The 20,555-nt window shown below is 36.7% G+C and overlaps 1 protein-coding gene across 1 annotated transcript; it reads left to right on the forward strand.

Moving 5' to 3' along the window:
- Positions 1-1,376: 1,376 nt before the first annotated feature.
- On the forward strand, positions 1,377-12,412 carry LOC131055875 (coronatine-insensitive protein homolog 1a). Its single transcript, XM_057990194.2, has 3 exons — positions 1,377-2,043; positions 5,844-6,324; positions 10,424-12,412. The coding sequence occupies exons 1-3, from the start codon at positions 1,574-1,576 to the stop codon at positions 11,264-11,266; spliced, it is 1,794 nt and encodes a 597-aa protein (XP_057846177.2). The 5' UTR covers positions 1,377-1,573; the 3' UTR covers positions 11,267-12,412.
- The last annotated feature ends 8,143 nt before the right edge of the window (positions 12,413-20,555 follow it).

Below are 20,555 nucleotides of genomic sequence, written 5' to 3' on the forward strand. Positions count from 1 at the left end.
TAAGGATTCTTCTTTAAATTTGAACAATGGTTTCAATTTGTTGCTCAATGGGGTAACTAAGGGGAACCCCAAATTGATGGAGATGGTAGGTTCCATCATGCTCAACTATATATTTTTTCTTATATATGTTGTAGGCCTTAATTTCACCTCTAACAATAGTGTTGAAATACATGCTTTAACATGGGGCTTCTCTTTGGCCAAGGATGAAGGTGTGAAGATTCTTAGAATCTTAGAGATTCCCATATTGTAATTAATGTTGCCACAAAATCCTTTTCCAAATTTGTCAATATTGTCATTAATGTTGCCAGCAAAGCCCTTTTCAAATATGTCAAACTTGCCTATTTTGTTGAAAGCATTCAAAATCCTCTTGTTTATTTCAAGCAAGTGGAATTCAAGCGTATCATAAGGGATTCGGACAATTTGACCCATAAAATTACAAATATTACTACTCATTTACTAGTTGGCCCCCTTCACATTTAAAAACGTATTTTAATGAACCATGATCTACATCTTGACATAGTCTACCTTGACATCTTCTTACCATCCATATTCCTCTCTATTAATTTCCATTAACAAAACAAAATTCTCTAAAATTTTAATTAAAAAACATTAAATTTTTATTTATTTATTTTTGCATTAGATAAGAATGCAAACTAATGATATAATAATAACATCAATCATAAATTAAGAAAAAAAACCAGTAAAAGAAATCTTGGAATCTTGAAAGTATATCCATCACTTAGATAATATGAAAGAGCAAGAAGATATTCCTATCAATTCATTGAAAATAAACCACTGATTAGGCAAGGGTGTTGATGCTTATAATACCTCATACCCACCCCGCTTTCCAATATACAAATAGTGATCTTTCACCACCCATTTGACCCCTCCCTTGTCTCTCTCTACTCACATCACTCTCATTCATATAATTAATTAATTAATTTAATAATTTATTCCTTCTTCCTCCTCTGTTGGGTGGACGCTCACTGCAATGATAAGCTCAACCCATTTGCCCACACACCCAAAAATAAATATAATTAAGAAAAATGGAAATATACTTGGACAGCATAGATAAAACAAATGGCTTCACCATTGTTTATGTACTTGGACCATAGATAAGGATAAAAAAAATAAAAAACAAATCAACCTCTCACGCTACTAGAACGTATGAATAAGACTGAGACAGCGTGGCAAAATTCCAGCCGAGTCACTGACGGTCCAGATTGCACGGGCTCCTGTCATAACGACGTAAACATTCATCACGCGACAGCGACTGCAACATGCCCATCCAGCCGTCCGATGGACGCATTCGACGGACAGGATCGAAAGGGTGACTTTCTATAATATCCTAGAAAACTTTTAACAGGGGAAGGGAAAAAAAGAATTTATAGAGCAGCTTGAGCTCCTGAAAAACTTTAAGAAAAAGGAAAAAAACAGAAGACATTAGATAAAATGTGTTTGTTTATGAAGCTGAGAAGATGCTTCAATGGCGATGAGTATACGCATTGAGTATATGTCAACGGGTTGACGAGTATAGGCACTGGGTGGTGAGGGGAATCAGTGCAGAGAAGCCATGGCGAGGGTGAGGAGTAATGGACTAAGCGATGAGGCTTTGCAATGCGTGATGGCGCACTTGGATGAGCCTCTGGATCGGCGGGCTGTTTCGCTGGTGTGCAAGAAATGGTATGAGGTGGACGCCCTTACTCGCAAGCATGTGACCGTGGCCTTCTGCTACTCCATCAGCGCTGCAGATCTCACCCGCAGGTTTAAATGCCTTGAGTCGCTCACTGTTAAGGGGAAACCCAGAGCCGCCATGTACAATTTGTTGCCCCCTGACTGGGGGGGCTACGCTAAGCCTTGGATTGAGCATATTTCCTTCACCTGCATCTGCTTGAAGGCGCTCCATCTTAGGCGAATGATTCTCACTGATCACGATTTGGGGACATTTGTTAGGGGCCGTGGTCATATGCTGCAGTCGCTTAAGCTTGAGAAGTGCTCCGGCTTTAGCACCAGGGGGCTACAGGATGTCGCCCGCGGTTGCCGGTATGAGTTCAGTTGGAGAATTGGCTTCTAGTGCTTTAATTGTAGAATCAATTTTGTGATTGTGGTGTTGCAGGATTTCGTAATTAGTTGTTGGGTTTTTTTCTTTAATTGTGTTGTGTATTAACTTGTTTTCTGGGTTTCTCTCCTGGTTAGAAATCTTACAGATTCAGTGTTTTCGAGGTTCTTTATGGGTGGTTTAAGGTTCCGTTGGTGAGAGCTTTACTGTTACTGCAATTCCTGATTCTTCTACAGGCTTTTGCTTTTGAGTCGGTTTATGTGACAGTGGCAGTGCGTTATCTGAATGGAAAAGGGTGGTTTTAAGTTGATTTATATGGTAGTGGCAGGTGGGCTATTAATAGGAAAGATTGGGAAAGATTCAGATTTGGCCGTTTCCCTGTGCCTCAGCCTCACATGTTGATTTTGTTATCTATAACCAATCCATATGCCCTCTGGTTGTTATCTATGTGATACTGCTTAAGTTATAAGCTATTTAATCCAGTGGCATCTTGCAAATCAATTATTTGAATCAACTTTGTTGGTTTTATTTTCAAGTTGATTTATATGGTATTGCTGGGTGCTCTATAAATGAGTAATATTCAGATTTGGTTCCTACTCCCTCGAGCATGTTGGGTCTTACCTCAGGCTCCCTTGTTGGTTCTGTTCTGTAAACTATTCTGTGTGACCACTGATTGATATTGCTTAACTTACAAGCTATTTAATCCTGTGGCATCATGGACATCAATCATCTCAATCGACTTGCTTGCTATACCTTCTAGTTGATTTATATGGTAGCGGCGGAGTGCTCTATACATGGGAAGATTCCGATTAGGCTCTTACTCCCTGGAGCTAGTTGGTTCTTTCCTCAGCCTCCCTTGATTGTTTTGTTCTGTATAGTCAATCCGTCTGCCTCTGGAGCTTGTGCTTGTCACCTATTTGATCTAGCTTAATTGAAAAGCCATCGAATCTAGCGGCATCATGTATATCAATCATCTCAACCAACTTTGTTGGTTTTACTCCTCTTAAATCTACTCACATCTTGCTCTTAAATCATCCTAACCAACTTTGTTGGGTGTACGTTTAAGTTGATTTGTATGGCAGTGGTAGCGGAGTCTATAAATGATAAAGATTCAGATTTTGGTTCTTACTGTGTGCCTCGGTCTATGTTGGGTTTGTTCTGATAAAAAATCTGTTTGGCTTTTCAAGCTTGTGGTTGTTATACAGGTGATGTTGCTTAATTTACAAGCTATAAAATCTTGTATCATCTTGCAAATCTATCATCTTATTATTTTTATTTAACTTTTTAAGTCGATTTATCAGGAAGTGACAGCGTGGTCCATATATGGTAAAGATTAGGGAAGGTTTAGATATGACTCTTACTGTATATCTCAGCCTCTGTTATTGGTTTTGTTCAGAGTTGTAAGATACTTCCCCTCCCCTGCCCAGATATGCATATCTGTACGTCCGATAACACAGAAACAGATTTGCTACTCCTGGATACAGTTCGGAGTTTACAGACATATCAATATGCAAGCCCATATTTGGGCTGTATAAAAAATGTATGGTTATGGTCCAGTGACCTATCCAGTTTAGGGCTATAAAACAAACATTCAAAAATTGCAAATAAAATAGTCACTAAATATATGTAAGTCAGTTTATATGATAACGGCTGTGCGGTTCATAAATGGGAAAAAAATAGACTTGGTTATTTCTGTGTATCCGAGTCTCCCTTCCTTGTTTCGTTTTGTTTAGTACATCTGTACGATCTAACTAGCTTATGGGTGTTATCTATGTGATATTGATTAATATACGAGCTATTTTATACACTGACATCTTGCACGGCAATTATCTCAACTAACTTTGTTGGTTTTCCTTTGTAGTAAACAGTTTACCCTCTGTGGCTTGTGGTTGTTATCCATGTGATGCTGGTTAGTTTATACATATTATTTGATTCAGTGGCATATTGCAAATCACCCATCTCAGCCAATCTTGTTGATTTTAGTCTGTGCAATAAAAATGTATTCACTATCTAGCTTGTTTTTGTTATGTCTGTGATGTTGGTGAACGTGCAAACTGTTTAACCTTGTAGCATGTTGTATATTAATCATCTCCTGTTTGGTTGTTATCTATATGAAAATGGCCACTTTACAAGCAATTTAACACTTACATGTATTTCATTGGATTTCACATTGATAAACTTAAGTATATATATTGTCTTTCCTGCCTATGGGTAATGGTCTAGAACATCTTTTTATAGAATGTTTCTTTAGAGGTTGTGAATTAACATACTGGAATGTCTATAGAATGACTAGATCGAAATCTTTCCCACCTACGGTAACGGTCTAGAACATCTTGTCGTTGTATGTTTCGAAGAGGTTGTGAGTGAACGCGCTAGAATGTTTATAGGATATGCCTAGATTGAAAGAGATTATGACTGTAAATGTTAGTAGCGTAGAGGCAGAAATCTTTTATACATTGCGATAAATTGTTTCTTGACCCTCTGCCTGATTTTTTTCCTCAAAAAATTGAGTATATGCCTAAAATTAGTCAAACCGATTTTTGGATAGAGAACTTGCAATTAAATCTCGTTTTTTTAGTCAAAAAATAGGGTTGAGGTTAGTAATTTTTCTGGAATCCTTACCTGTTTTTTTTTGCAATTTAATCCAATCCTCACAAGTGTGAAAAGCCTCAATCGCCTGTACTACAGTTATCATGAGTACATATGCTTACAAGCATGGGTTAGCATTTCATAAACCTCATCTAAGGCTTTATGAACTTTGCAGATTTGGGTGGCTGAGTAAACTTGCTTTACAAAAGCATAGACTCAATTTCAGGAATCTTTTGTACGCTGGTGTGAGGTCTATGAGTATACCATGGCTTGGTCTCTACACGTGGCATATGAGCTTAAGGATGCTCTGGCTATGCAGTGCAGCCCTGCCCAGCCCATCTTGAGATGATTTCGAAAACATCTAGAAAAGAAAGCCATTCAGAAGTGAGGGTATTAGACTTCCTTTGGTTTACCGTGCCCGATGATCCTGAGCTGAGAAGTGAATTGATTCTTCCTGTGATTAGGTGGAATATTTGTTTCACCTGGCTACCCTGGGCTTCGGCTGCTTGTGTGTAAATGCAGCTGGAAAATTTGTGAGCAGTGAAGCTTTGGATTGCATCCAATTCCAAGCTAACTTTTGAGCTATGGGTTTCACCAGCTCAAATTCAAACAGTGATTGAGATAATTTTTTCTGTCACAAGTTCCATTGTACTGATTTGGAAACCGCAATCTGCAAGCATAATCGCTATTATCTTGCCGTTTAAGGAGTTGAATACCCCTAAAAAAATTTGAAACTTTACTTGCAAGATACAATAACAACAATATTTTTGGGCATATGACGGTATGGTATTTCATTTCAAATTTTAACAGAGAGTTTGACTTTGGGTAAACGGTATGGTATTTCATTTCAAATTTTAACAGAGTTTGACTTTGGGTACTTAATTCACTGTTTTGGTACCTATATGTCTCTGGGCTTTGCTATTCCTGTGTTGGTTGAAATTCCTGGGCAAAATTTAAGTTATTGTGATTGCACACCAGATAGGAGTCTAGTGTACAGATTTTAATTTTTTGATCATGAGATAGCAATTATAGGTGGTTATCCATCTTAAATTGTTTTTAGCTTATCGTGAGAATTTTCTTACACATCCTTAAGTTTACTTCAATTTTGGAAGATTCTGGATTGTTTTTATTTCCTTCTTTTTGAAGTTTGAACTACATTTGTATCAACTCTCCACATGTTTTTCTTTTTGTGCAGGTCTCTTAAGGTTTTTATGTTGGAGGAGAGTACCATTGAAGAGGAAAGTGGGGAGTGGCTACATGAACTTGCTCTTAATAATTCTTCTTTGGAAGTTTTGAACTTCTATATGACAGGACTGGAAAAGATCAATATTAGTGACCTTGAGCTAATAGTAACAAATTGTCCATCTTTAAACTCATTGAAGGTCAGTGAATGTGATTTGCTGGATTTAAAAAATGTTCTAAAGAAAGCCACTGCATTAGAAGAGTTTGGCGGTGGTTGTTTCGGCAATGGTCAAGAACATGACGTGTTTCAATCAATAGTCTTTCCTCCAAAGTTGACCTCATTGCTGGGATTGAACTTTATGGCTGAGGCTGAGTTGCCCGCTATACTTCCAAGAGCTTCTGCCCTGAAGAAATTGGATTTGCAGTATACATTTTTGAGCACAGAAAATCATTGCCAGTTGGTTGGCCTCTGCCCTAATCTTGAAGTTCTCGAGGCAAGATTCTAACCTTGAGTTCCTGAAGCAAATCTTTTGCAGTTTTATTTCTTTATGAGCCACAACAGCGTATGCCATACAATTAAACTGGTATACCAAAGCCCCTTTCATTGTCACCTAAGAAAAACACCGAATTCCTACCAGGGACTCTAACTAACTCCAGACTTCCTTTTGATAGAAAGCTAAGCTTATAAAGAACAAACTGAATAATTATTTCTCAGATTCTAAAATGATCATTTTAAATAGAGCAAATTTGGCACATAAAACGCTTACTTTAAGACAGAACATATTCTGCATTTCAAAAGAGAAAAACCTGAAATGTTACAGAACATTTTTTATTAATTTATTCATTTCTTGAGCATCTTATGTCTTCCCTTCATTCTTTACGATGGAGGTCATGAAGATGTGTCTCTGGGCAATGAGTCTCCTTCTAGTAAGCCCATCCAGTGATCAATTAAATGTTCCATGATAGCAAATAACATAATCAAGAGTAGTTTTTCAGATACCATACATTTCTTGCTGATTGCAATCCATGTTCTGATCCAGCTTACTGTGTATTTATTAGCTACGTCTGTTGCAAAAGCACTCTCAATTGCATGTTTGGATCACTGTGTTTAATAGATTTCCATTGAAATTTTATCTGTCTTCAAGAATTTTCTCTTACTTTAAAAATTCAAACTAGCTGATCCTACTTCGCACTAATGGGCTTATCTATGTCTGCAAACAAATCTTAAGGATTGTGGACATGCTTTAGATGTTCAACCTCAGATGCTTCAAGTACCTCTTTCTCAGTAGTTCTGCATTAGGAAACACAATTTGTTTGGAAGCTTGCTTGCTTTTCTCTTCTGGATAATAACTTCAAAAACTTCTCTCTAGGAATATGAGAAAAAGCCTTGCACCAGGGGACATGAAAGCGTGGAATATAAGCTTTATTTGTTAATCCTAGCCACTTCATATATCATTCCCTTGTTAGCTTTTGTCAATCTGGATCGATTAGACTCAGGTTGTCCACAGATCATGTGGAGATTCCACCATCCTCTGACACTAGGTGCCATTTGGAAAAAATGCATTACATTTTTTAATTTCAATACAAGTTCTTTATCAACAGCAAAGTGATAACCTTTCTCAAACTCCAAATGGACATTCCACAATCCTTTGAAAACTATATGATGGAGAATGCGTTTCTTTTCAATACACAAACCCTTCACAGATTGCCAAACAACTAACTTCATCGAAGTCCACATGAGGAGCATTTAAGTTGTCTTCAAATTGTCTTCAAGCTTGGCACGCCTAGATGTCCAAACCACAGATGTCATGGATCAGCGTCCCCAAGACTATAACTTGTTTTTACAATATTGGCTTGATAAACTTGACTTTCCAGTTTCGACTCATGCAATCTTGGCAAACACTTCTGCCTTCTTAATCTTCAACTATTAGGGTTCAGCATCAAATGCAATCTCAATCTTCATCTGTTCTGATACTATGTTGGAAGCGCCTAAGTGCATGGAACAAATCATGTATACTTTTTGTCACTCAACCAGAAAGCTGAATAGGTACAATGCCCTCCCCCCAAATGCCATTACTACAATCACCTCTCAAGAATAGTTCCCAAACTTGATGGATTCTTTTTACAGGTGGTAAACCATTATCTGTTCAATAACATATGCTGTGAGGCGAAAAAGTCAACATATTACCTACCATTGCTCTCGATGGAATTGGATAATCAATCACAGTTGGATAACAATCCTCATCATTGGTATATTTGCATAGGTTCACTCTATTAGCAACCTTCTGATGGACCAGCTTTTTACCGCATTTGAAAGGATAATGACCAGCTCTTTTTCTTTACAATGACACTCGGCTTTCTTCTAACCTGATGATTTCTGAATAGTTTGTTATTCTGGTGTTTCGTATCCTTTTCAGAAAAAGAGTACTTTTTCTGATATCTTTATGTTATATTATTTTTGCATTAGAAAAAGAGTACTTCTGTAACCATCAACTAATGACTAGGACTTACTTGTGTGAAGTTGCATTGAAGAAATTGCAAAGTAGACATGCTTGTCACAGTCTTCTTCCCAGTTCCCACAGGCAATTCTTAGTGCACCCTAAGCTTCATTGCTCACAATTTAACAATTTTGAATCATTTAAATTTACAACTTTTGCAATTTCCCTAGAAAATCATTTCTCATAATCTTTGTACCTTACGTCTTGCTTGCAATATCATATAGTCATTTGAAACCAGAATAATCTGGATCCGAAGATTCCAGAGAGCATGGTTTCCTCAATTCCATCTGAAACTTCGCAATGATGTGCTGCCTTATAATTAAAATGTAAACTCTATTTTTTTCAGATAGATATTGAAATCCTTCTTCTGAATATTTCAGTAAGCCTCTACTTTAATCTCTGGACCTAAAATATGCATTTCCTCATTTTTCTGTATAGCAAACTAATCTTGGATACCCTTATTAGAAAGTATGCTACTGAAAACTTATCAGAGGTTTTCCACTTCCGACTGACTAGAAGAGTTAGAGATACATGTAGACAAATGCACAATGCAGGTTTTTACTACAATGAAGTCTGGCAGGGTTGGATGTTTCTTGATTCTGAGAGATCTTTCTGTGCGTTTTCAAAATTTGAAAGTTGAAATCTGGTTTCTAATACCTCCCAGAATAATATATAGCATAGTTGATGTTGATGGTCAGATTTTGAAATTCTAATTTTTTTTCAACACTTTTCCATACATTCCTTTCTATTGTCAAAAAATGAGTAAGGGAGTTCATCCTGAACTTTGGAATCAAGCTTACAGAAGCAAAACCTTCCGTCCGGAGCTAAATTGTAAAGCCTCTTTAACTCGGTTTTTGTACCATGTCAGGGAGTATTGTATGAAATAGAAATACTTAGAGAACAGAGAAGAGGGCAGAAATACAAATTCTGTAAAGAGGTAAGAACACGCAAAACTGACACCTAGGTCATAAGTTCACGTTTAAGTTTTTATTCTATCTCATGTAATAACGTTCAGTTGTTTTGTAGTTTTATTTTTTAATCTCACCTAATTTCTAAAGTCTTGCAAAATAATTAACCAAGTGCATTGCATTTCGCAATAGTTGAGAATCTTCAGATTATTGTCTTCTTTAGAATTTTTACAATAAACCTTGAGAGCTGCCTGCATCCCTCATTATAGTGGTAGTTCCCAGGGCCACTTATTTTGACCTCCATCAATGACAGAAGTTTGAATCGAGTCCAAAAGATGCATGATTTTCAGGTTTTTGGCCATGTTTTCGATTCCTAAAAGCTTTAGGCTTTGCTGATGCATAAGCACTCAAAAGCATATTCAGAGACAAATCCTCCCATCACTAGAGCAGATAGATGACCATATGCCAGTTTTCTCCCGTATCATATGACTGCACTGGGGTTAAAATGGAAATGAGTGGAAGATAGTGAAATCTCTTCCTAGTTTTAGATTTTGAATCAAGAGCGATCCTGATTTAGGGTTCAAGTAGTTCCACTAGACTACATTGCAGAATCTATCCTTCAATCCTAACTCTGTGATGCTGAGGGAAACAGTACAAATGAATGGGCATTATTGGGCATATTGGCAAGAATCAGCTTGAGACTAATTTCGATTCAATAGATTTTGCTAAACATGCTAGTTACGGCATTTTATTGTGTTCACCATTTTTGCAGTAAATCCATTTGGCTAAACATGTTAGTTCCAGTGTTTTGATATGTTAACCATTTCGTTGGAAAATCTAGCACATTTCTGGATCAATTTAGCGAGGGATTTACTTAACCAACCCAGAAAACTTTCGTTTGAAAATGATACTGAGATACAAAAATAACTAAAAAAACAAAGTCTGGCAAGCTGCCGTAAAAGAATTGCATTTCCAAATCTTATGCAAATAGCGAACAACTTCAGAAAATTTAATATATTTTATCTTCTGAATTTTATATCCCTCAAGTGTAGTCATCATAGAGGATTATTTAAAATAATTTATTGTGTTTTGATTTGATTTTTTTGAGATCTCGTGTTATTTCCAAAATTGGATGAAAGTACAAACACTCACATCTGAAAGTTATGGAATGATTGGTTTGTATACAGGCCAGAAATGTGATTGGGGACAAGGGGTTAGAAGCTGTTGCTAACAATTGCAAGAAACTAAAACGGCTTAGAGTGGAGCGAGGTGCAGATGAGCCAACTTTGGAGGATGAGCAAGGCTGGATTTCTCACAAAGGGATTTCCTCTGTAGCTCAAGGCTGCCCCCTTCTTGAATATATTGCTGTCTATGTTTCAGATATGTGCAACTCAACACTGGAGACTGTTGGTAAATGTTGCAAAAATCTTAAAGATTTCCGGTTAGTCTTGTTGGATAAGGAAGAGCAAATCACTGATTTGCCTCTTGATAACGGGGTTAAGGCTTTGCTTCAGGGCTGTGAAAAGCTGAATAGGTTTGCATTCTATGTGAGGCCAGGAGGGTTGACAGACGTAGGTCTCAGCTACATTGGTAAATACAGTACCAATATAAGGTGGATGCTATTGGGTTTTGCCGGTGAAACTGATCTGGGACTTCATGAATTTTCCAGGGGATGCCCAAAGCTGGAAAGACTCGAAATTAGAGGTTGTTTCTTTAGCGAGGCTGCATTGGCGTCTGCAGTGCTAAGCCTAAAATCACTCAAGTATATATGGGTTCAAGGGTATAACGCAACAGTTACTGGTGCTAATCTTCTAGCTATGGCTCGACCTTATTGGAATATAGAGTTCTCACCTGGCCTGCAGTTGTCAAGGGATTTGTTTTCTGAAGACATGGAAGGAGAAGAATCACAGGGGCAGGCAGCTCAAATTTTGGCTTACTACTCTCTTGCGGGGAGGAGGACAGATCATCCTCAGTCTGTGATTCCTTTAGCCCCGTCTGTTTTTAATTGGCATCAAGTAGCTGTGTTTTAATGTATAAGCAGTTAGATTAAGTAATTATGTGTTCTAATTCTGGCTTGGAGTTAGTACATCTAGAATCTGGAATCTAGAATTCTGAAGGCACTACTTCCTTGCTGTTTCCTTCAGACCTGTTTCACAGCAGTAAGGTGGAAGAAACATATGAGTACCTACCTATTTTCCCTGATTATGCTTTGTATTAGAAGATTGTATATGGTCATTTTACCTCATGATGTATCTGTCCTATGATTTAAACTTTCTTTATCTAAGAACTCTGCTGCGAAGTTCTATAAGATACTGTATAAAGTTTCATGCAGGCCATCTCCCCATCCTACAACAAAAAATGACTGGTTTTCTGCTCACAAAAGCATTGCCAACGGAGGGAGGTGTGGCAAGTTTCAAATCCATCAATGTTTGAGAGCTTTACAGTTGGACAAAATTCAGCATGTCTGTTGGAAGCCAAAAAGGTTTGGTTGGACGCAGTTCTGAATATTCAATTGCAAAGACAGTTTCTTTCATAGCAAGAATTTGAAGTGGGGTATTTCAAACTGTCGAGTCAGTGACTTTTCCACACTGGCTGAGACCGAAGAATTCAGATTGCTTTGACTGAAAATAGACACTGTTACTGTAAGAGGGCTAGTAGCAGAAGAATAAGTCGAGGAGGCCTAAAAGAGACAATTGCAGTATACGAGTGTTCTTCAAGAAGTCTATGTTCGACTAGCTATTCACCTCTCTCATAACTAGATAGCTAAAAAGGGGTCTAGATTGGAGATCTGCATGGGTTTAGATTGGCAGGTAAGGATTTGAGATCGGGCTTGGTATGCTTTGATAACCCAACAACTGAACTTGTGTAAATAATGTAATCTATATTTTCTTGAGATGAGTGATATATGTACAAATGCTACTTGGCACCGGTGTAAGGAGCTTCACGTTTGAGCTTATGGACAACAATTGTAGCCATTGCATGTTCGAGAAGACACTGCTGGCTAGAGATGTCTCTCTTCTGGTTTGTTTTATGTTTTTCTTTACAAATAGAGTTAGTATTGCTTGTGACATAGGCTCACTATTGTTTTATGGTAGCCTCCAAGCTTATTTCGTTACCTACTCTGTCATTCCTTCATCTTTAATGGTGGAAAATGCTTGAAAATCATTTAATTTTCACTGTGATTCTTATTAGCTGCTCATTGCTTTAAACCAATTTCATTGTGCCAAATTGGATTGGGTTTCTATTCTGAATATCAAATTTACAAAATTAGCTTATTTAGCATACTCTCTCAAAGACTGACCCACATCTCTTTTGGGGAATAGAAATAATCCCTTTAGCATCTCTCATGGAAATTTTCCAATAATCCATTTCCTAGTTTTTTAGGGAACCTATCAAGCTATAATGCTATTATAGTTTATTTTTCTCTAAAAGACGGTGAATTTGTTATTGAATCATGCGTAGTTTTTTTTAAATTAGAGAGGACCTCACTCTTTCTATCCTTAATATAATCAATGGACATTTTTAGTGCGCATAATATTCATCTAGAAATGGACAGGAATTATTTTTGAGGAAAATTATGTACTTAATATATTATTTATTATCATATTAATTATATTGTCATGTATATGGATAATTAATTGAAGATAAAGGGATCTGTTTATCTCATAAGCATTTGAGTATCAATTTTTTTTAGTTTTTTAATTCTTAATATAGTTAAAAATATTACATTATTGTAATGGTGAAACATACATATTTTTATCTTCCATATTATGTTATATTGTGTGTATGGAGTACTTGTCTTAACATTTGATTTTGATTGATTTGAAGTATTTGTTTAATCAAAATTCTATATGAATAATTAAGAGTAGATTTTAACCCCCTAAACGTTTATTAGCTCTCAAATTATTTGTTCAGTTTTTAGATTACATTTTTCACATTGGAATATGGGTTCATTTTTTATGTTCATTGACACCAAAAAATTTGGTTTCAAAGTTTAATAATGGGCCTAAATTAGCTTTCAATTAGTTATTATGTATGGACTCTCGTGGCAAAATTTTCAAATTTTTAAAGTCAAATATATAAAGACATGACCCTTAGATCATTTTGTAAGACAAGCAATCCCTAATCTATCTTCAAAACCCTTTGTTAATTTTAAGCAATCAGATGTTAATCTTAAATAATCAAGTTAAAACATAATAGTAACAACAATAAAAACAGAAAACAAGACACACCAATACCTTGGGAAAACCTCCCTCTTGGAGGTGAAAAACCCAGCCACAAAGTACAATGTGTATATCTCAAATGTAGGCAATTACAAGGCAAGTGTGCTTATCTGAGATTGTTGTTCAACCAGCAAGATAGCAGATTTGAATTTCTCTTTATATGATAATGGAGATTGTAGCCCTTATCATCAACATCAAATTCGCTCAAGGCAAGTTTTTATTAGCTTCGCAAGATCTTGATAGCATCACCTAAAATCCAGCTTTCACACAATGGATAAGGAGCAAGTTCGCTCAAGAGAGAGAGAGATCGCCAAATGTTGGAGAGCAAATTACATGTGTTGACAGCCTTAAGAATGTTTCACCTTGTATGTAAATTGATTCATTATGCTATGCAAATGACTTGATTATATACTTGACTTCTTGTGTTAAGTCTCAAGTCAGTCTGCCTTGTTAATTTAATAATATTATTATGTATATCGTCCAAATATGTCTTGACCTATTAAGACATTATTGCTTGATTGTCTTTACCACATGCTACATGAGTTTGGGCCCAACCCAATTACATAATCACTCAAAATACATATTGGGCCTACCTTATCTACAAGTTACATCGCCCAATTAGGGTCAGACCAAATTACAAGTTACATTTATAGGGCCTATCTTATCCACAAGTTAAATTATATATAGATCTTGCCCAAGCAAGACATAATTACAAGTTACATGTATTTGGGCCTAGCCCTAAGTTCGTTTCACATAATAGATAATACATGTGTATTTTAATTGTCATTGACAACATTAAAATACAACAGATAGGTTTCCGAGCTAGCTACTATTTCAACACTCCCTCTTAACTAGGAAGGATAGCTGCCACTTGTCATGATCCATTCATGACCTTCATCTTGCATTGCCCGCAAGGATGAATGTATAAGCTCCATAGAATATATCTGCAATAAAATACATAAATATCATGAACTCATTTCATGATGTCCATCTTGCCTTGCCACAAAGGATGGATCCACCTTGCATTGCTCGCAGAGGGTGACTCCATATTGCATTGCTCGCAAAGGGTGGAAGATGCAGTCTAAATTGCATCACTAGGATTGAGACTCCCTCTCAATCAATATTGTGTTCTCCACAATTCCAAGCTTCTCTTTGAAGTACTCAAACTTCACTCGAGCTAGAGGCTTGGTGAGAACATCAGAAACCTGTTCATCAGTGCTTGATATATTTCAGCTGGATGGCACCTCTTTGTGCCATATCACGAATATAGTGATAATGATTTTCCACGTGTTTTGACCTATCATGAAACACGAGATTATTAGATATTTTATTACAACTCTGATTATCACAATAAATAACAGTGGATTCCCAAGGTTGTCCAAACAACCCAGCAAGAAGTTTGCGAAGCCAAACTGCTTCTCTAGTTGTCACACTTGAAGCAATGTATTCAACTTCTGCAATACTCAATGCAACTGAGGACTGTTTCCTACTGGCCCAAGAGATCATAGCGGAACCCAAGTTGAAACAGATTTTTGAAGTGTTTTTCTTGTCAGTAACACTTGTGGCCCAATCAGAATCGAAGTAGCCTTCCAAATTGATTACTGTGTTGATTGGATACTTCAATCCATAGCCAACTATTCCACACAAGTATCTCAGGATGTGCTTGGTTGCCACCAAATGAACATGCTTTGGTTGGTTAATGAATTGGCTAAGTGCACTCACTGCATAGCAAATTAGTGTTGACTAGATACATCCAGGTTCCAATCAACTGCCTGTACTCTAAAGGATCAGCAAAATCAGAGTTAGCTACAGAAATGTTCAACTTCTTCAAGTTAGTTTCCATAGGAGTAGACATAGGTTTACAATCCATCATACCAAATCTTTTCAATATATCAATAGTATATTTTCCTTTACTTAGAATAATTTCATTAGGTCTTTGCCACACTTCTAACCCTAGAAAGTAATGCATTAGACCTAGATTCTTCATTTCAAATTCAGTAGCTAATTCTTTCCTACACTTAATGATGAGACTATCTTCACCAGTTAGAAGTAAATCATCCACATATAAAACCAGAATTAGTATTTCACCATTAAATACTTTAAAGTAAATGTTAGGATCAACATCATTCTTATAAAACCCTAAACTAACTAAGTACTTATCAATTCTTTCACACCAAGCCCTAGGAGCTTGCTTGAGACCGTAGAGAGCTTTCTTCAGTCTGCACACATGAGTTTCTCTATTATGAATCTCATAGCTTTCAGGTTGTTCAATATAGATAACATTAAGAAAACAATCTTTATATCTAACTTCCAACTTGCAACATTAGCTATAGTGGTTCTAATATTAGTATATCTAGCAGCAAGAGCAAATGTTTCCTTGTAACTACATCTAGCTTCATATTTTCAAAAACTTCCATATGGAACTCTCTTTTGATTCTTAATTTAAAATTGTAATAATCAAATCTCATGAAGATTGCATAAACTAAGAATCAATCAAGGTAGGCAACCATAAATCAAAGATGAGAAATGCCAATATTTTCCCTACTTCTCTTTTACGAAATGGACCTATAGTACAATCATTATGATCAAGGCATACCTTCAAGTGAAGAAACCAAGTTCCCTCTTAAGCTTGAAGGCATGGCAATTCAAGAAACTCTTGAAGAGAAAATATCCCAATAGAATGAATTAACATGTAAAGTAACTTATCTAGACTTCCACCATTGACAACATATGCCAAGATTGCTCAAAAGGATATTGTCAGTCTATGATCAACTTCAACCATAGTGTAAAGCTACACAACATTCTAAAATTGTTTTCCATAGTTGAATAACAGAGAGTTAGCTTATATTAGAAAACTAAGGCAAATGACTTCAAAAAACATTTTACAAAAGTGTATGACCTCAGAAAACATTTTACAAAATCCATAAGCAAGGTATATAAGCCTAATTGTCTTTCCAGCCAATGTGTAAAATCAGATGAGTATTGACCACTCAAAAGGATACACATTGTAGTTGAGCACAAGCGTATGATCGAAAGTCAGCTTCAATAAGTTAGATACCTCATTCATCTTAGGTTTCATCATCAAGAGAATACTTACTTCAAAGAATGTAATAGGCAGTATGCTTAAATTGAAGAGATAGTGTCGCAATGAATATTATGTAAGGATGATGAAAGCCATGACAAAAAATGCATTAGAGCTAAAGGCAATCCTCTACACAAGAGGAGCAGAGCAAGGTTATAATAAAAACATAACAAAGAACATGAGGGCCTATTATGAAGAGTTGAAGAGAACCAAGTGTTACACAGTCACAACCCTACATGACAACCTTATCCAAACATAAAACAGAACAGAAAATGTAGTCCATACGATGTTAAGAGATTTGATGCAAATCAAGAGACACATCATAAGAGTATATAATTCCAGAGCAACAAGACTATTGAGCATTTCGAGACTTAGATAGAATACAGTGCATCAGAACTATGCAACAAGTGTCATAAGGGATCATATCATAATATGAAGATAGTAAGGTCAACATTGGACATAGATACTAAGTAGGATGTCTATCACACCAATGACTGAGATTCCATGTTTCTGAATCTCCTATAAATTTATTCATCTTTCTATTTGTGCTTGTTGTTATATCCATCATAATACTCCTAGATTTATATCTGAATACACATGCTGAAGTCTTAAGTGCCAAGGATGTATTTAGATCAATGCATCAATTCATATCACCACATCAAATAGGTTGAGAGCTAAACATACTTAAAATAGAGAGTAGAGCATAACTATCTTCAATAGTTCAAACTGGATTAGAACAAATTCTTAACACAAGAACAAGGCTCGAACTAGGGTGATTGTTCCAAACCTTAGGAAGAAAGTTAGGCAATACTAAGATCTGAAAAACAAGTGCACAAGCCGACATATGAAAGCACCCTAAGATGAAGTAGTTAACAAGCAAGAGAAACTTGTGCACTAGATAAGACACTAATAACAATAAGGTAATCAGATGCAAATCTCCAACTAGGTGGACCCTATAAATGAGAATAGAGGAATGAGAGCACCTGGAATCTTATTCTTGCTATTGTCCCATCGATGCCTTTAATTTGTCAAGCAGACATTGTTGTTGAACTTTTTGAATCACGGTAGACTTCTTGAATTGCTTTAGCTCATCCAGATCCGAAGGCTCAGTCAGATCCTTATCTTTCACAAACCGTAACGAACCTTCCATGGTGTAAAATTTAGGGCACCTTCAAGTATGTCCTCGACTTTCAGACCTGTAACCATCTTGCAAAAACTAACAACAAACTAAAAGTGAAGGATAACTAATAATCTGATTATTTAGAATGAACCTAAAGCTCTGATACCATGTTAATTTTAAGCAATTAGATGTTAATTTTAAATAATCAAGTTATAACATAACAGTAACAACAATAAAAACACAAAACAAGACACACCAATACCCTGGGAAAACCTCCCTCTTGGAGGTGAAAAATCCAGCCACAAAGTACAATGTGTATTATCTCAAATGTAGGCAATTACAAGGCAAGTGTGCTTATCTCAGATTGTTGTTCAACCAGTAAGATATCAGATCTGAATTTCTCTTTATATGATAATGGAGATTGCAGCCCTTATCATCAGCATCAAATTCGCTCAAGGAAAGTCTTCATTAGCTTCGCAAGATCTTGATAGCATCACGTAACAACCAGCCTTCACACAATGGATAAGGAGCAAGTTCGCACAAGAGAGAGAGAGAGAGAGAGAGAGAGAGAGAGAGAGAGAGAGAGAGAGAGAGAGATTACCAAATGTTGGAGAGCATATTACATGTGTTGACAGCCTTAAGAACGATTCGCCTTGTATGTAAATTGATTCATTATGATATGCAAATGACTTGCTTATATACTTGACTTGTGGTGTCAAGTCTCAAGTCGGCCTGCTTTGTTAATTTAATAATAATATTATGTATATCATCCAAATAGGTCTTGACCTATTAAGACATTATTGCTTGATTGCCTTTACCACACGCTACATGAGTTTGGGCCCGACCCAATTACATAATCACTCAAAATACATATTGGGCCTACCCTATCTACAAGTTACATTTAATATAGGACCACAAGTTACATCGCCCAATTAGGGTCAGACCAAATTACAAGTTAGATTTATAGGGCTTGTCCTATCCACAAGTTACATTATATATAGGTCTTTTCCAAGCAAGACATAATTACAAGTTACATGTATTTGGGCCCAGCCCTACATTCGATTTACATAATAGATAATACATGTGTATTTTAATTGTCATTGACAACATTAAAATAAAATAGATAGGTATCCGAGCTAGCTACTATTTCAACACCCTTTGTATATATTTATTATAGAAGATAACTTACTAGTTCTCTATTTGTTGTAAATGGTTGTTCATAAGTTGTTATTTAGCTTTTCACACATTAGTCCATGGCAAAACCCTAGCTCTTGTACAAGGTTATTCTAGTATCCAATGCATTGCCTTTCATTTGTACCAAAGCACATGCCCTAATCACTTGGGGTTGTAGCAACATTGATGCAGGAGCATCCCTGGTTCATAGCAATCTTGCATCAACCAAAAACATTTCCTTTATGTTTTGCTTTTTGTTTGCAGTTTGAGCATTTCTTTCTGTGTGTCCCGGATTTAGCTCATTGGAACCTGTGAAGTTGGATTTTGGTTGAAGACTTGATCAATTTCCAAACCGTGGAGCATTTGGATCATTTTCCGGCAAGTTATTGCTACCGGTTTCTGAGACAGTTTTCTATTATCGGTTGTCTGGACCTATTTGCATTGGTGATCTACTGGATCCCTTCCGTAGCTTGCGGAGCCCTGAGCGTTGATTTCGATGTTTCTTAGCATGTGGCTGACCTTTTTCCGTGATCTACATTTCTTCCTTTAGATTTTTCGGAGGAAGTTTTTTGGCGGAGGCCAACCTTGTTGGTTTCGCATGTCAGGTCTTGTTCTTCAGGGTTTGATCTTTTTTTGGGCCGATCAAATCTCCTTGGATTGTATAAATCATTGTAATAGAGCATTAGAATGCAATCAAGAAGTTAGACTGAGCAAAGAAGATAGATCTTAAGATTTAAGGTCCCAGTTGTGACCTGTTCTATATTTTGAGTATGTTTTAGCAGTCTTGTGAGTTGGTTTCTGTAACCCGGTTGGTTGTAATAGGTTTTGATGATATAATTCAATCTATTCTGCATTGCCTCCATTATGTCCATGTGCTTCCATTGTGTTTACTCTTACTGACCGGTCTGGACTGATCTCTTTAAGATCCCTCCTAGCCGGTGACTGCTTCAAGTGGTATCAGAGCGAGCTTTCATTCCAAAAATTGCATTGTCCTAAGAATTTTGTTGTAGGGTGGTGGATTGTGGATCCGACCTACAGCTGCAGAGGACTGGCATAAAGATGGCACAAAGAGGAACTAGGAATGGTGGAGCGTGTGGGAATGTAGACCCTGGTGTGATGGAAATGTTGCGAGGAATAGTAGCCTGGTTGGAAGCTGTGGAGACAGCTCATAGAAGAGGCCGACACATTGAAGATGTAAGTGAAGATGGAGGAGAAGAAGCCCTGGCAAAACAAGTAAACCCACCGGTAGTTGATCGGGATGAGGAAAGGTTTTTGAGGGTTTTGAGTAGGGCAAATACTAAACCTCATTTTACCCCACCGGAATATGATGGAAAGTTGGATTCAGATGAATTGATGGATTGGATCTCGGAGATGGAGAAATATTTTGATTTTGAAAACACTGCAGAAGAAAGGAAGGTGAAATATGCTTGTACCCGGTCAAAAGGTCATGCATCTCTTTGGTAGGAGCATTTGCAGGTTGATAGATAGAGAAGAGGTAAAGAGAAGATCAAGAAATGGGATCAGATGGTTGCTAAGTTGAAATCAAAATTTATGCCAGCTGATTATCAAGTAAATCTGCTCCGAAAGTTACAAAATTTGAAACAGAAGGAATCTAGTGTGAAGGAATACACCGAAGCATTTTACAAGTTGAATATCAGTTCCGAACATGTTGATGATGAAGTTGAACAACTTGCAAGATATTTGAATGGATTACGAGTGTC

The sequence above is a fragment of the Cryptomeria japonica genome, chromosome 11 (genome assembly GCF_030272615.1).
Source record: "Cryptomeria japonica chromosome 11, Sugi_1.0, whole genome shotgun sequence".
NCBI classification, from domain to species: domain Eukaryota; kingdom Viridiplantae; phylum Streptophyta; class Pinopsida; order Cupressales; family Cupressaceae; genus Cryptomeria; species Cryptomeria japonica.